The sequence below is a fragment of the Stegodyphus dumicola genome, chromosome 2 (genome assembly GCF_044657685.1).
Source record: "Stegodyphus dumicola isolate Sdum_Otavi_A_Nest chromosome 2, ASM4465768v1".
Classification (NCBI taxonomy): Eukaryota; Metazoa; Arthropoda; class Arachnida; order Araneae; family Eresidae; genus Stegodyphus; species Stegodyphus dumicola.
In genome coordinates, this window is record NC_140769.1 from 226,347,540 (window position 1) to 226,366,499 (window position 18,960).

The 18,960-nt window shown below is 31.5% G+C and overlaps 1 protein-coding gene across 5 annotated transcripts in view; it reads left to right on the plus strand.

Annotated features, from left to right (window-relative positions):
* Nucleotides 1–3,710, plus strand: part of LOC118191749 (nucleobindin-1-like) — an 84,746-nt gene extending 81,036 nt beyond the window's left edge. For all 5 annotated transcript variants that reach the window (XM_035362598.2, XM_035362597.2, XM_085811823.1 and 2 more), the window contains exon 13: nt 2,157–3,710. In XM_035362598.2, the coding sequence (XP_035218489.1) occupies nt 2,157–2,240 (84 nt within the window). In that variant the 3' untranslated portion in view covers nt 2,241–3,710. The remainder of the gene's footprint in view (nt 1–2,156) is intronic.
* Nucleotides 3,711–18,960: the final 15,250 nt, after the last annotated feature.

Below are 18,960 nucleotides of genomic sequence, written 5' to 3' on the forward strand. Positions count from 1 at the left end.
TGTGCCTGTTGGTCTGACATTGAAGACTTTTTTTGTTGCATGTTCTTCATCTATTCTGACAATGGGGTCTGCCTATTTTATTCTCTGGCATTTAATGAAATTAATGATGTCAGATTCATTATATGAGCAGTATAGCTCCAAATTTGATCTTCTAAGCCACGCATCATCTTTTTGCATTCTCCCAAAAATACGTCTTAAAATCTTTCTTTCAAAAATGCCCAACATGTCCTCATTCATGCATGTCATGGTCTAAGTTTCACATGCATATGCTAAATTTGGTCTTATAGGATTCATATACATTAAAACCTTTGTTTTTCTTTGAATTACACTTAATTTCATATCTTTTCATATTCCAATGAAGCATCTATTGGCTGCAGTTATTATCTTTTATATATCTGTAGTAATAGTGTTCCTGTTGTTAATTTCAGAGCCTAAGTATGTGAAACTGTCAACAGTTTTAAATTTATATTCTCCAGTTTCTCAGTGAGTGTCCTTGAAGTCAGTTTTGTGCATGGCATATATTTTATTTTCATTAATTCTCAGGCCCATCCTGAGAGTCTCTTTTCCTAGAGATATAAAAGCCTATTTTAGTGCTGCTGGTCTTTTACAAGTGATGTCATTGTTATCAGCAAAAGCCATTAATTGTTCCAGTTTATTGTGTTTCCTCTGGTTTTGATGTTTGAATCACTTATTACCTTTTCCAGTGCCAGGTTGAAGAGAAGGCATGCCAGTGCATCACCCTGTCGAATGCCATTTTTAATTTCATTTGGCTTGTCTTTTGATAGTTCATTCTGTATTTTTACCATGATTTTAGTTTCATCTAGTGTCAGGGTGATAAACTTTAATAATTTTTTGGATATTTTAAACTCCCTTAAGGCTGTGACGAGAGCTTTTATCACAGCTATAAGTCATTGTATGTCCCCCCCCCAATTATTTCCTCTCCTATCCATCTCACTTCTTGTATAGCTAAAATACCAATTCTATAATCATCAAACTGCTCACTAAGCATTTGCAATCGTTTATTTCTGTATAAAAAATGAATGTTCCATGATCCAATTCTAAAATCCTTTGAGCCCTTTCCAGTTTGCCTTCTTGAAGTTAGCTCTGGGAAATTTTCTTCTTGAGATTTCATAACAACAGAATTTGTACAGTGTAGGATTGTTAGCCCTCAACCCAACCCCCATTATGGAGGACCAAGCCTCCATATTTATAAATCTTCTCTAGACAGGAGTATCTGGCTATACCCGCAGGTACACTGAGTATTCATTTTAGTCGCCTCTTATGACACGCTTGGACTATGTTGGGACTGTTCTTTCACACTGGTCACCACATGGGTGGCCATGTTGAGTAGTGGGAGTAATTTTTCTCTTTCAATGGCAAAGTTTTCCTTCCTCATTTCTATGCCCCCTCCAAAAAAGTATTATACGGACACCACATGACTTTATTGTACGGCCTATTAAATTATACAAATTTAGAGCACATCATTATTGTGCTACAAGATTGGTCATGCAGGCTCAGTGTTATTTTATGAATTACAAAACCAAATTTGGTTAAGACTACATTATTATTACCTTATAAAATTCATGATCCCCCCCCCCAAAAAATTAATAGATGGTCAATGTTTAGTCTTCATAAATACATAATTATGACTGGAAACAGGAAAAGAAAAAGACATTTTCAGAACCCTTCTGTAGACAAATATTATGTTTATAGAAGTCAGTCTTATATATGCTTTTAATCCTCTGGTGTATAATAATATGCAGAAGAGTTGTTTAATGTAACAGCTCATGTTTAACAAGATACTTTTGCAGGTGTTCCAGTAAATTACATTTGTATCTTTTATGTGCAGTATGCTGAAATAATTGTCAGAGCATTCATTTTGCTTTTTATCTGGCTGATTTGGACATAAAAATGACTTTGAACATCAGATAAATATATGAATTTAATATCCAATATGTAAAGAACTTCAAATTCAGTTTGAACATTTCTTTGGAGGGAATAGCATATCATAAGGAATTGTTTTGAAATATTGTAAAATAATAGTAACATGTTTATGTTATGCTGGTGTTACTTTTATAAATGTTAAGTGCATTTTCGTATTAAAAATATTTATGTTTTATAATCCTAATTTTATATTCATATTAATTAATATACAGATTCCTAATAGTGATGCTAAACCTGTTGTGCCTCAAGATGGTGCTGCTCAAGCTGCTGCCCAGCAAGTGCCACCAAAAAATTAATCCTGAATGGAGCTCTACTTAGAAAGGTTAGACTAAGGGAAAAAAAGTTGCGAACAAAATTTACTAAAATTTATTATGTAAGATTTTTTATTCAGAGAAAAGTATAGGAAATTTTCCTATATTTATAAAATTTTCCAATCGAATATTTTTCTAATGTCAAAGCATTGAGAGTAATTTTTATAGTATATGTTTTAAAATTTCTCTGTCTTACCTGTAGGCAAGGAATTCATTAAGTTATTAATTAACGACTAGGCAGGGATGGACAAACATTTTTCATCTTGCTAATCCAATCTTAGTATAAACTGAAGGTGTAGGAAGTCATTTGATTCTTTGTACTAAATGAATGAATTCAGTTTCAGAATTTTCATAAAAGGGCAAGTTGAATGACAGTTTATTGGTTTTTAAAATGCATATATTTTTAAAGGTATCTTTTAGGAATCATTTAAAATTAAAAGAAAAATAAAAATTCCCCACCCTCGTCTTTCCTTCCCCCCCCCCAAAAAAAAATTATGTTTTGGCAAGTTTTTTTATTTTTGGAATTTGTTTAAGAAAGGATTCATTTAATACTTCCTTAAACAAAAAGTTAAATTACCCATTATTTTATTTTTAGGATCCAGTACCATCTTCATATATTAATTCAGTAATTTAAGTAGGGGTTGAAATTTGTTTTATCATAAAATAAAGTTAATATTATTTCTTATCACTTGTATTATATTTCAGAATGCAGTATTGTATTTGATCAGTTTTTGAAAAGCTTGTACATCCCTGTTCTGAGTATTAATATTCATATATAACAATAAATTCTTGTTTCATTAAATTGTATGCAAAAAGAGTGGTTTATATAGTGCAATAAGAATAATGTTTTGTTTCATTTGTTTTTGAAGCTTCTGCTTGTATTGATATCCAGAAAATTCTAAAAATTTATGGTCACCAAATGCTTTTGTTGTAAGAGTTTCCTGTATTTCAATTTACATTCCAACTTTTTGTAAATATTTTGATAGTTGTATATTTTGTATATATGCCATAGTAAGATATATACTAAAAACTATAACTTTATTGCTGTTTTAAAATATACTGCAAATTCTCTTGGCTGCCTACTGGAGGTGTTTAAAAATATTTATTTATTTAAAATCATGTAAAATATTATTCTTTTTCCCAACAATTACTAAATTATGCTAATTTTAAAAACATATATGTAGACTTTAAATTGATTGGATGTATTTTTGCCATACTACTTTTTTTTTTCCTCAGGGGAGGGGACTTACTTAATAAATACCTTAAAATAAAACTACTTAAAAATGTTTAATTGTTTTTTGCATATTACTAAAACTTAATTCTGATGTTCGTAATTCTAATGTTCTGAAAGCTGCCTTTTTTTGTGTGATTGGCTAACTTTTTTCTTTTTTCATGTATTCAGTAGCATTAATGTTTAATTTCTGATTGTTAAGAAAATAAAAATTTTAAATATTTTATGCTGTTTTTTTTTTTTAGAAAATTTTTCACACGATCATTTCAATTTTGCTTTTTAGGCAGGCTGATAGTTGTCAGATGCTTTGCTGTAAATATAGTACTATTACAGATTTTTTTTTACGGATAATGTGTGATTCACATGAACTATATTTCTTATTCTTTGGCCTCTCATTTTTTAAAATTTCTTATTAATTTTGAGTTAATTTTATATTTAACCTTCTGATCAACACTGTTGTATATGGCCTAGAATGTTATTTGTGACCTCTTTAAAAAATGATCTATCCTGGTATAAAATACCAGAGGCATTTTTGATTAAATAAATAATAAAAAAAATCTTTCTCAAGAGAAATTTGGGCTTTCTTAGCAAAACTCTGTGCCAATAAGTTAAATAATTTTAATATTTCATTCATGGGAATTTATGAAAAACAAATATTGCTGAGAAGTCCTATTCAAAACCTACCTGACTTAGAACTTCAAAGTCATGAATTACTATTGGAGATTCAGAATTAGATCCAGCTCCAACTAGATTTAAGTTACAATAAATGTTATTTTCAGAGCTAATTCTTTCCATTGACTCTAAATATATATTATGAATATTTATAAAGAACTAGTAAGTCCCTGATTCTGTAAAGAATTAAGTGAATGCTGTGATAATAAAAAAATTAAAAGGTAGAGAATAAATCCAACTTTAAAGTTGTACATACATTTTAAGAATTTAATGATAAGATTAAGCAAACATTAAACAGAATTATTAATAATGTAAAACATTTTTTCAGCCTTGTTATTTCACAACAAATTAATAAATGTAGAGAGTAAAATAATTCCTCTTACCTTGTATCTAGCGTAGCATCAGCAAGATCATAGCCAATTTACTTTAAAAGAAAAAAAAAAAAAAGAAAAGTTGTAAACGGAAATTGAAAGATCACTAAACACATTTTATTAGTACATGAAAATAGATTGAGATTTTTTAGTATTCCAAATACATATCAAAAGACAGTTATATGATAAAGAGTGTCATATCACTGTTTTTTCCTGAAAGAGTAAGAAAAGTAAAAGCTAGTTGCACAATTAACTCCTTTGCAGGGTGTTCATATCACACTGTTTCTTGCTATATTGGCGACAGGCCATCACTATTTGCATACCAACAAATAATAGTAAATAAATTAATGTTAAATAGTATTAAATAAAGATTTTGCTAAACAGTGAGCAGAGAAGTTAACAAAACAAATGAATACACATGAAATTAATCAAACACTTTCAAGTTGAATCATTGCATCTATGACACATACATTCTCCGTTCCTAATATCAGATGCCTTTTATATTTACTCGGTAATCATACTTTGACAAAGTAATGTTTGTTAAATGTAAACGGGGAAGAAAAAAGAAATGTTTCTTCAATATCATGCTGCAAAAAAATGCTACTTTTTCATCACTTGTCAATGTAAGTTTTATGTTAAAAGATTTGTGCAAACCATTAAATATTAACCCTTTGTTGCATCATGTCCATTCTAGTAGACAAAAGTTTAAATTTGTTTATTCTTCTGTAAATGCCTTAACAGATTCCATTCCTGTGTTTATTCATTCTATATTATTAGAACTTTCAACTGTCTATCATAGATGGTTGTATAGCATCACTAAGTAAAGGATTGCTATTTGGAAAATGGCTGCTACTTCCAAGTTAGTACAATTTCTCATAGTAAACATTATATAAAATTGCTTACATTTTCTTATACTGCCATTTTTAGTCATAATTCATAATTTTAGACATTTTATTGTAAATGTCAGTTTGAGAAAATTGTGGAGTGGGTAGGTAAAGATCTACCGAAAAGAGTGAATTAAAACCCAAATGTAGTGCTTATCAAGCCAAAACACCACTGGAAATGTTTATGTTTGGCAAGGAATTTCTAAAACATTTGACATTTGAATCCAATAGGTACAGGTTATAAAATCGTAGCAAAATGAATTCAATCACAATCGACGAAATGAAGGTATTTTGGGGGATCTATTTGTACATGTCAGTTGTAGATTTACCATTTAGAAGATGGTAATGATCACTGCAAACAAGGCAGGAAATGATTTCAAATGCAATGACCATAAATCGTTGGGAGGAGATTTGTGTGCAAGTACATATATGCATGCTGTCCACTGTAGTGAACAAACTGTAGCAATTATTTAAAACGAAATTTGAATAAAATTAATTTTTTTATTATTACTAATGTTATTTTAAGTAGAAAAAATACAAACATTTTCGTTTAACTTCTCTAGATTATTTATATGCAACAAAGGCTTAAGTGTATGGATTTTGACAACAGCATTATAATTGCATTACTGTTGCCTGAAAAATCCACCACCTTTTCTATCTCAATACTAGAATTTTTATTCTTCCTGTCTCTTTTTAGGTCTTGAAAGATATAGAATGATATTATGTACACAAATTCAAACATTTGGAATATTTTTGGCAATTCATTGTTAAATATGCTTATCTTTCAAATGGGTTCATGGGTTATAATTTATTTCTATTATTTATTAATATTTCTAATATAAATGATGGGATACTCGAGTTTTATAGTGAAAGAAGGGAAACATGAGCATTTTGAAATTATTTCATTTTTCCTAATGAAGAGCTGTTAAACAACTTTTTGCTCTTTGGGATGTGAATTCTTTTATTAAACGGTTCTAAATTTTGCAATTTTAAGATCAGTTTCTATAGGAAATTTTTAATTCCAAGATTTGGGTATTTTTTGATGATTTTTTAAACATTGTTTGTTATATTGATAAATTTCATTAAAATATTGGTAATATATTTAAATTATATTTATAAAATAGCATTAAAATAAAACATTTCTAATTTTTGCTGTCATATTATAAAGTTCCATTATGACCACTTATACAATATTTTAAATCTGAAAAATAAACAATCTTTAAAAGCTATAAAGCACAATTTACAAATCAGTTCTTAGCAAGAGCAAAATAGCCATGCAATTGATTAAAAATATCTTTTAATTTTTTAATGATAAGAGTTTTTCTCATGTAATTCTCTCAGAATATTCAAAATTCTTGGAATATGCTTCAATTTTCTCTATAAATTTAATTTTACACTTTCCCCCTTTATTTTATTTTATTTATTTTTTTTTTTCTAAAATATTTCTTTTTTTTTGCTATTACAGAATTGGTAGGAGTAATTTTTCTGTAGAAATTTAGATGTTGCAGCTTGGAAATTTTAGAAGGATTTGAAGGCAAGATTTATAAACCTGCGATTCTAGAAAAATGTGACAAAATGAAAAATGTCTTCATGGTATTAACACATAGTGGGTGTATTTTACAGAAAGTTTGTGGTGAATTTCTTACTTTTTTTGCAGAACATCTGGAAGAAAAATGAAAACATAATATTTGAATGTTTTTCTTCTGAAGCTAGAATAATTTTCTTAATATTTTTATCTTCCCTTTATTTTCTGTACTTTTCACTAGACACAAGCATGGAAAATATCAAAATCGCTTCTAATCTTATTGCATGGGGAGGCATTATAGAAAGGGATTTTTTTATTATCAAAGAAATTGAAAACTAACAATGTAAAAGATTCATCTAATATGTTTTAATGCATCCTACACAGGACTGGCACTGGGTATTCACTAGGACTGGCACTAGGTATATACAGGACTGGCACTAGGTATCCTACACAGGACTGGCACTAGGTATTATTGCATCACCTGATGCAATCTCCGTGGATTCTAAATTCTTCTTCCAGTGCCTGCTCTAAATTCTAAAAGTTTTGCCATTTCTAGATTTTGTTGCTCAGTATGTCACTAAATTCTAAAATTTCTGCCATACAAAGCCTGTAACCGTCCCTTGCCATATATGTTTCATATTTTTTCTGAATGTTCATATTACTAAAGAAATAAAATTGACAGCTGTTTTATACATTCTAAATGCATTTAGTTTTTTAGAATAACAGAAATATTTAATGAAATCGAAAAATTATAAAACGTAAAGGAAATGTATTGAAGAAAGTAACTGAATACATAAAGAAAAAGAAAATTATTCTTCAAAGATATGTATAGTTATTATTATGTAAATTACCCAGTGATTTATAATTTCAGCTTTTACTATAATTTCCCATTTCTATTTTCTCATCAGAATGCAAATCACTTAGACAGTTTTTAAACTGAGGTTTTTGGAGTGTGAGACAGAGTGTTTTTTGACCTCTGCTTGCTTGCTGCATTAGTTCTTATCAGCTCTGATAATTTGTAATTATTCATCTTTGCATTATCACTGCCGACATTTGAATTTTTTATGACAATAGAGTTACTGAGCCAGCTTAAATTAAAATTAAATTGTTTAGTCTTTGATCACTAGTCCACATTTTTAGTTTGAATTTGACTGTTCTTGTTTAATTACATCACCACAAGCTTTTATTGAATTTGTTAGCATAAGAACATGTATTATGTTCTTTTTAAATAAGAGGCTTATTTAAACCTTTGTCTGACTTTGTAGTTATTTTCAGACATAGCCATAATTTGCTTCATGTCTCTCAGGAGATTTTGGACTATTTAACTTTTACCAGATCAATTAAACCCTCATAGGTACATTGAGGAGAGGTTGACAAGTTAGGAGATAAAGCATGCAGAAACTAGTGAGAACACTCCTTTGCATATTGAAACAAATTTCTAATTCTAATTCAGAAGTCAAACAGCAAAAAAACAGCATTATATTTTCAAATTTTCACAGGACTAGTTTCGATGGTTTTACCGAACCACCATCCTCAGCTGCAAAAGCGCAACACGGATTTTAGTTGTTTGACTTCTGAATTAGTATTTGTTTGGCGTGTTATTGTGTCTTAATTAAATTTCTAATTGTTAGAAAAAATACTTAAAGAGAAGGAAAATGCTATAAATTAGCTCAAATGTCTGGGAATGCTTCAAATTAAAAGTCACATAAATATTTTGTTGAGTGTTGTTGGAAAACATAAATGTTTCGTAGCTTTTAATATGTAATTATCCTAATATAGTTTAAGAATCAATGTCATAGATTACATGTATTTTAAACTGTGAAATTTTATTAGATTGTGATTTTAATAAGGCTTCTTTTAACAAATTTTGTAAATTAAAAATAATAAAATTCAATAGTGGCCATGTAAAACCGTTAACCCATTAGCCGCTGGTGTTGCGTTGACGCAACGGTCAAAATAAATGCGTATATAAATATAACTACCTAAGATATATTATACCAGCAGATGGTTTTGTGTAGGGAATATTATGAAGATTATTTCTGTAAAAAAATATTTGCCTTCAACAATCATTTTGTTTATAATAATTGAAATCATACTTTAAGCAAAATTTTTGACCGAGTATTTTTGCTGAAAATATTTAACGAAAGAATCGCCATTTTTATGAGTGATCTATTTTTAGTCAAGGTCACCATTTATCAGAACATTACATCAGTCAGATGTTTATATTTGTGTTGGGAAGGAAGGTAAAACAGGTGTTGCGTTGACGCAACGTCAGCAGGAAACGGGTAGTCAATCTCCTTTTTCACTCATTCCTTTCGATTTTCTGATTGTTTAAAAATGCCTAGAACGAGGTTTCTTACATTAGAAGAAGCCCTTCAAAGATTTTTTGATGAAGAAACAGATGATGATAATGTTAGTAATGACCAGAATGAAACTGATATTGTTGTTGTTCCCCCAAAAATTGCAGAATCTAGTGACGAAGAAGAAAGGAATGGCAATGTTTTAAATAATGATAATGATATTTTACCAAATGATACTGCTGGGGAAGTTGAAATTCACATAAGAAATAAGTTTCAGCCTTCTAAAATCAGTTATAGTCATACTAAGAAGTTTAAAAAGCAGAACACTGAAATCTTGAAGTGGATGAAAAAGCAACTGTTAGTTATGTCTCAGGAAAAACATGAAGAAAGTGATAGAAGAGAAATTGTAAAAGACAAAGCACAAGGTAAAACTAGTGCACAGATTTTCGATTTTCTTTTTGGTTTAGACATTTACTCTTTTCTCGTTGAACAGACAAATATATACGCTCAGCAAAAAAAAAAAAAAAAAAATAGAATTTATTGCATTTGAAGCCTATATGAGAAAATTTATTGGAATATTATTGCTTATAGGATATTCTTTACCTCAAGAAAAAATTTATTGGTCTTTTGATAAGGACATTTCTGTTCCTGTTGTATGAGAATTGATATCACATTTGCAGTACAGGAATATGAAGCAGAATTTGCATTTGACAATACTGATAAATTATATGAGGTGAGACCGCATCTAAACTTACTAAATATCACCAGTTTACTACTGGAAATATAAAGTCTCTTTTAGATTTCAGATGTGAGAATGCATTATTTCTTTTGCAAACTCCTATTGAGAGTGTAGAATTAGCCAGAAATAGATCAGCAACAGGAAGACCTAGTAAATTCAGCATTCAAAAACCACTGCATGGAGATGGTAGACATTTTATCGTAAAGTCCGTTGATAACAAAAGACTTTGTTGTAAAGAGTACCATAGCCAGACTGTTTATAGATGTAAAGTATGTCCATAGCCAGACTGTTTATAGATGTAAAGTACGTCCATAGCCAGACTGTTTATAGATGTAAAGTATGTCCATAGCCAGACTGTTTATAGATGTAAAGTATGTCCATAGCCAGACTGTTTATAGATGTAAAGTATGTCCATAGCCAGACTGTTATAGATGTAAAGTATTTGAAAGATTCAAGCTTTTCATGCTTGAATCTTTCAAATGAAATAATCTGTATTTGTAAAAGAAATACAATGTATATTTTAATATTAAATTAATTACAAGTAAAGTGATTTGTAGATTTATAAGCAGCTAAAAAGTAATCCTGCGCTCTACTCAAAAGAAACATCACACAAGTACAATCCTACTCACTAAACATCCGTAGTCTTATTCCGCTGATGTTGCACGAACGCAACACTTGCTTTTTCCACAGAGCATTTTTTTAATTTTCAATGTAAATTTATGTTATAAATGCTTAATTTAATATTTGTTATTATTTTCATGAGAAAAGAAACATTCCTTGTAGTTTTGGCAGTTAATGGGTTAACTAAGGTTATCTAACTACCTAATTTAATTATTTATAACTATCTGCTTACCCTTAAAAATTATCTCTGCATATTAAAGCGAGTTATTGCCTTTCATTAATCCTTACTGTGATAACGAGATAAAAAATGAAAATGTAAAAATTAATGTTAAACTTATTCTTTGCATCTAGTGAGACTTACAATAATACAAAACAACTTATCACCTTTGGTGCTTTAGTGGCTTATTGGAAGCTGAAAGTATATTAACTGGGTTACAACCCTTGGAACTCTACACGAAGTTACGCCACTAACTGCATCAGACAACAGAGTCCAACTAACTTTCAAAACTTGTCAAGCATGCCTACATCCAGCCTTTCAGGTTTGTTCTGATCAGCAGATCTCTCTCTGGGCAAGCAGCAGTGGTGACAACAGCCAGTCTTTTGTCATGAATCTTGCTGATTATGATTTTACTTCTCATTTTAACTTATGTCGCTTGACATAAAATCTACTGGCTATTTATTAAACCTCTAGACTGAGCAAATATGTGACAAAATGAGACATTTTTTTAAAAAAAAAGTCAACATAAAGTTAACTGTTAGTAAAAAGTAAATAAAAATGTCACTTATTGACTTTCAAATATGTCCAGCTATTATAAGTGTAAAATATTTAATGCTAATTTGTAGATTTCATAAAGTTTATTTTATTCTCAGACTTATTAATAATTATGTTAATTAAGTTATGTTTAAATCTATTACAGATCTCTTTATTTTTAGGATGGCATTACAAAAGTGAAAATCAGGCATTAGATAATATTTTTAATTGAATTTATTGAATTTCCCGTTTGCTCTCATAGGTACTTAATTTTTTCATTAATGGTCCTTAAAAGTACCTAATTTCCATGTGCAGAAATGTGTATGAACCCTGGATGTAGTGCAAGAGCTACTATGTAACCATATATGTCTATAAGTATTTGTCAGTGTTATGCTTTCTTTCATCAAGATTTCCATTGCCAGTTTTGATTTCATAAATATTATTAACAACCTTTTGCAGCATGAAAATCTGCAGTTATTGCAATTAATTTTTATATTCTGAAAAAATGACACAATCATTTCACTGAATTACATCATAATCTGACTTAGTGAATGATACCAGTATTAAGATTAAGTTTACAAACTTTATGCCAAGCCTATTGAAACGAAACATTATGCCTATTTGAAATTTATAAAGAACAAAATAAGTGTTCTTAAGCCCAAATTAAGATACGTTTAACTATATGTAGTAATTTTCTAATCTGGTATGTATGGTAGGCATGAAAATTTTTAAAACTTACTAAGGATTCCAAAGTGAGGGATGAGGGTGCAGTGTTCCATGAGTGGAATGTTTTCAAGACCTTTTTGCATCCTTCTACCAGATGTATTTAATTTTTTTAATTTTAAAGATCGGAAAATTTGCCATATATATGCAAAGTTATGTTCGTAAGAAATTTTAATAAATATCCAAAAACTGAAGGCCAGATATTAAAAGTGAATGCCTAATTTTATTGATAGGTTTAGAGGCTAACCAGAAAACATACTATTTTAAGAATTAAGAAAGTAAAAGACTAAAAGTGTCCTTAGTGTGAAGTAGATAAAGGTCTAAAATTTTTCTTTATGTGATATCAATAATAGAAGGATAGTCATGAAAAACATCAGTACCTTTCATCGTATTAATTTCCTTTGCCAGCTTGGTAGAAATGATGCATGAATGGATTGTATTATTAATAGAAGGGTAAAAGACAGCACTTCTTGTTGCCCTGGATGAGTAGATCAAATGTAGGAGCAAGGACATGAAACAAAGTTTATGGAAAATACTCTTGTAAGATTCATTATCAGATTTCATAGCCATTGTGTCCAAAAGAGAAATCATAAAATTCTGCACTCAAGGTAATACATGTAAATTTTATAGAGGATGAAAACTCCTCTCTTAGATGGTAAAATTTTTCTCCAAAATTCATTTATTCAATACAAAATATTAGATAATTGTAATATTTTGCATTTTAAAATCAGCATAGTTAAATTTCTGTAGTATTGTCTGTTTATCTCAAAGTTCCACATACAGATTTTGAGGGAAGGAAGAAAGATTTTGCATGGGAAAGCAAAATCAGAAAAGAGTAAGTGGTGCCATAAAGGAGTGCTCCAGGTCAGCACCTGATGCTTCCTTATTAAGATTTTTTATGCGATTAAGATAACATTCATATTTTTGCAAATCCTACTTAGGCAATGATGCATTTTTTAAACATCTTTGGATATGGACTTCATGAAAAGAATTACTATTGCTGCTGCTAATATCCACAAAACACTAGGTATTCTGGAAAATATTCAACAATTCATGTTGTGTTTGTCAGATGTTTATCAGTGCAAATGATTAGAACACTTCTTATAAAACCGTATTCTTTATCTACCAGATATACTATTAAGTTTCTCCTAACAATGTGTTTCTGTATTTCTATAAGTTTTGACAGGTAGCATGCCCATTCCTATTTTTCTATGCGACTATGATTGATATCAATATTCTCTACCTCCTCTCACAGTCTGTATGTGTAGTTAAAAAGTACCCTAAATATTAATATAGAGCACAAGTATGATGAAAATAGCTGTGTTTATTTCTCTCATTCCTAAACACTTGTTTCAGTAAATACTCTTCATTTTCTTTCACTTGCTTCGATAAATGATTAGAGAATTTGTGAACTTCCATTTTACTTATGTTTTCAAGAAAAGTAAAATACATATTTTGCAAAATTCATGTACAGATAATTTTTTTATGTTATTTCATCAAGGAAATGTAATTTATCTATGACAAGTACCGTATGTCCTAGCGGTTATTTTTTGCGTAGATGGGCCAATACTCTTAAACATGTTCATTATAAAAAAATCTTTTCTTTTATTATGTTTTTATAGTTTAAGATTTTTTTGTCTTTGAGAAAATTCCAATTCTTAAAAATCTTCAGGTTTTTTTTTTTATTACCTAGGTGTGCATTTTTGCTATCCTGTTGAAACAACATATTTTTGATAATCACAAGTGGAAAGTTTTCTGATCTCTGGCACATATAATGTTTTCAGTGTAGCAACATACTGATCAGATGTAAAGGCATCTTCAGTTTCAACCAAAAAAAAAAAAAAAAAAAAGAAGAGGCATATGACATATGATGACACAGCGCACCATGCTGTGTAATAGAAGCCGGTGAAGCTAACAAGTATCTTCATGTGCCGAGTAAATGAAAACTGTGTTCATCAACACCATTCAACATCAAATATTCACAATTATTTGTAATTTATATTAACTTTAGCTAATACTCATCAACAGAACTGCTGATGCGCATATGGTTTTTAGCTCCCAGTTTGTAAAAGTGAGAATTTAATTTTTGTGCTATTCTTCACGCAGCACTGATTCACTTAGAATAAGGCTAAACGTTTTCAAATACTTAAGCTTGGCCTCCTTATACTGTGGTGTGCTGACCTTGTGAGCACCACCTGAAGAGCTGGGATCTTAACTGTGAAGGGCATCCAAATTCCCTTTGTGCAGGAATTGCATTGCTAGTTTGTTAAAGGGTTTCACAGCAAATGCTTGGTGGTATGTACCTTATAACTTTTGCTTAATCTTTTCTTGAATTGTCCGAAAAGCATTGCACCAGGACTCTTCAGCTTCATAATTCCTGAATGAAGATAGGATGGTAGCTAGCCATCAAAGAAGTCTCTCAGGTAGATTTCCTAAAAAATGTTGATTTTTTGTTCCACACAGAATGTTTTTAAGGATGGGAATAAGTAATAGTTGGATAGTGCAAATTCAGAGATTGTGGGAGGACATCCCACTAAAATTCCAGGAGATTTTCTCTATATTTCCAATGAAACATCAAGTCTGGCATTGTTATGGGGAAACATAACCTCTGCACATTTTGTAAATTTTGCAGTTAACTGCCTTCAGTTCTACCTGATGACAGTGTGTAGCAGTATTTATTAGCTGACCGTTAGGAAAAAAGCTGGGGGGGGGACTTTTTCTGATGCTGTGAAATCAATTATTAAAAAATAATAATAATTTGAGGTATGGGGCCTCGGCTGCAGTTCCCAGTCTATTTTTGTACCATTTTGATGTATAAAATCCAGGATTAGTTGTTCATAATGATTCTTTTGAGAAACAGGATACATATTTTCCAATCTGCCCGGCAGCTGGTCACACATACAGATGCTGTTGAGCTTGTTCAGCTAATGGGACACCAAAGTTCCCACCTGCTCTTGTAGCCCATTTACCCATGCTCACTATACCTCATCGATTTGGAAAGGCTAAGGGCTTCTATAACTTCTCAAATAGTGTATATGGAAGGGGGTCTGGCCAATAAATTTTTTTAATTCCAGACTTTGCTTGGTCTAGATGTATGGTCAGATGTATTTCTTCAAACTTGGAGAATCAATGGGTCATTTTCCATCATGCACAGTAGCATTATCCTTGTAGGTAAGGAAAACTTCTTCTGTTATGTGAGCAACAGTCTCATTTCAGCTAACAGTGAAGCACATGCTTGTTCAAATCGTCCATTTTCAACACTTCTTTAAAGAAATTCTTGTGATTCAGCATGGCAAGCAGGCATTATGTAGGGAGAAGGTTGTCCTTATACAAGGTTGCCAAATGTCCTTTTTTGGAAAGGACAGTTCTTTAATCAGCTTTCCTGTCCTTTTTTTTTTATTTAAGAAAAATGCCAAATAGCATTATTTTTTAAATTAAAAATAACTTGTTACTGTATGATGACATTTATTTAGCACTGTAATTCGAACAGTTGGCACAAAAGAGGACTAAATTTCTGCTGTCATTTTGCAGTCAATGATAGAGTTGGCTGCAGACTACTGAGCATACTAATTCAGAAGTCAAACAACAAAAATCAGCGTTATACCTACAAAATTTTCACAGGACTAGTTTCGATGGTTTTACAGAACCTATTACTGAGCATAGTCTGGAAGAACTTTGCTCAGTGACATAGTTATTCCGGCATAGTAACCTTGTAGAGTCATTAGGATATATGAAGTAGAAAAACATGAAAAATGAACAATGCTCTCGCCAGGACTCGATCCTGGACCTCTCGAATATGTGCCAAGTGTGCTACCATTACATCACTAAGGTATGCAAAAAGGAAAATAACTTATATACCCCCCTTTTTAAAGGGCGACTGGGATTAGGGGACCCAATCTTGGTGGTGAAGAATCCACCACCTTTTTTTTTTTAGTTCGAGCACCACTATTAAGTATTTTTTTTTTATACGATAGACGTGAAAAATGAGCATTACTCTCACTAGGACTCGAACCTGGACCTCTCAAATATGTGCCGAGTGTTTTATCCTCACACCATGAAGGCATGCAGATAGGAGGAAGAAATTAATGAAAAGTGCCATTTTCTCATTAGTTTTATTTTATTTGCCACCTGGCATCATGATCATCAAATGTCAGAAAGTGCTGTCATTGACTAAAGGAGAAATCGACTCTCACTTATAGACAAGGTGATTCAGTTATGGCCAGGACTGGAGCTGGAATGTTGATTTATGTAAAGCATATTTACAAGTCGTTTATTATGTTTACAGGTAACAGTAAGCCATATGAAGTGTTGAAAGTAAAAGTCAAGCTTCTAAAGATGAGAAACATTATTTTTTGTTCTATATACAGGGTGGCGCAGGGAAATGGGAAATTTTGAACGTTACAGTTGGCAGCACTGTAGAGCCTGTTACAGCTGCAATCGAGAGAAGTCCTCGCTGCTCCGTTCGACAGCATGCATCTTTGCTAGGGATTAAGCGACGAAGCAGCAGTTCGTCAATTGTTTGGAAGATGCATTATTTCATGTAACAATGACATTGAATGGCCTGCGAGATCCCCTGATCTTTAGTGTGTGTGACTTCTTCCTGTGGGGATAACTTAAAGGCAACGTGTACGTACACGTCCTTCAACAATCCATGAACTGAAGAACATTGAAAAAGAAATCACTGCCATTCCCCAAGATTTGCTACACCACGCATTCCAGTTTTCATAACAGGCTGTTAATGACATTATTTCAAAATTTCCCATTTCCCTGCGTCACCCTGTACAACCCTCTGGATAATACCCTGAGTACAAAAGGTCTAGACTCACTTCTCCAGCATCGTGGTGCGCTAATCATCCGCAGTTATAAGCCAAACACATGAATTGGGCTTCCATCGGTCAATCAGAAATAGCCACATAATTAATTACTTCAGGGAGAAACATGTTATGTATATGTTTGTTCTGGAAGAAGAAACTTACTGTCCCAATGTCCTAGCCACCATCATGATATTGTGGACTTTTTGCTTTCTGCCATCAGCACTCCTGTGTCACCAGAGGAAAATTACTAATTTATCATTAGACCATATATTGGTCATAAAAGAATTGGAGGATTGGTGCTAAAAGAAGAAAGGGATGGGAAACTTTTTCTCAGTATCACCTTGACCTCCCATTCTTTGTGTGCAACTTTGTCTTCAAATCATATTGATACAGCTGTTCTTAACTTCACTTCCAAGCTCCAGGACTTCTATTCTCAAGTCACAAAATTGTCAGTAAAAAATATATGCAGAGTAAAAAAATATACACCTGCACATATAAGAGGGGTAATTGCAGAATGAAATAAACTTCGAAAATATTACTGTAAAACATGGAACTGTGCCCTCAAAACTGACATATAAGCTTATGAGAGAGATCAAATCCATCATCAATGAGCACAGAAATGAAAAATGGTGTAAAAAAAATTGATAACCTTAACCTTGATGACAGTTTATTTTAGAATTTCGCCAGAAATTTGAAGCATGAGTTCAGCATTTCCTGTCTCATTAAAACTCCCCATGGTTTTGTATAGTGAAATTAAGGTACAGCTGCTGCCTTTGCAGATGATCTGATGTAACAATTCAATCTGAATGATTCTGCAAGAATTACTGTTTCTAATCAGAACATAAAGAAGTGGATTCAAAATTAGATAAATTATCTTTACACATAAAACCTGTTAATCACACCTAAGCTCATGAAAGCAATTTCATTATAGACTTCTGACAAAACTCCCACATTGTGTAAATTGATCAGTACCTTAAACTTATGTCTTACAAAAATCATACTTTGCAAGCATGGAAATATCTTCCTCATCTCCATGCCTGGAAAAGGTTGTAGAATGCATCATCTACAATAGACTGAAGTTGCTTTCTATACAAATCACAAGTGACAACATGTCTTTCAACTACTAACCAACCAGTACTGATTTCAGAACTCATTAAAACAGCAATACACAATAAATCTACCACAACTGTCCTTGAACTGATGGAGATTCCTGTTCTAATTCTGGCATCATTTCTTCACACCAGGACTTTCTCAGTAAGACAAAAAATTGTGTCTCTCTTTCACAAGGCCTCCAAGGTTCCATTCCTCTTTCTGATTTATACAAATGACTTCCCAAAATTTAGAGACAACACCATGATTGTGTATTATGCCAATGACATGTCCATTATTACCTGTTTGAGAAGTCTGAATCATGATCTTGAAAGGATCCAGGACTAAATTCCGGAATAGTGTCGGAAATTGAAGATAAAAATCAACCCAAAAAGCTCCAAATCTTAAGTAATCAGGAAGTATAAACACTGAACTTTCTTTGGGAAGTACTGCTTAAACAGTGAGTCCCAGAATAACACTTCAGTATCGCAGTAATGAATGGGACTAATTTTTTTTTAATTTTATGTATTTTTCTTTATTATTGGGAAGGGAAGAGTTGAACATGTCATCCTTCAACTTACTATTCTCCAGATTCGATACATTTCTGCCAATATTTCGGAAGCATTTTTATGCCTTTTTAATAGAAGATTTTCATTTGGCTACAAATTTATTTCTGAAGACTGATGGTAATGGCATTTCTACAAACTGTATGCACCTTTATTAACGGTACTATTTTTATTTAGCAGTGAATCCATTCTTGAAAACTGACAGTTCTATCAACAAACTGCATGACTCCCAAGTAGGAATTAAGTGGCATTAAAGCTCAGCATTAATGTAGTGTACCTATGTTTCATTGCGATCACTATGGAATTCCAATGTGCATTCCCTTCATCTTCAAACTGCCACAGGAGAGAGCATTCATCGAATTCACTGGGCATGCCATAGTGAAAAATTTTTTTACAATGATTTCTACATTATCAGCACT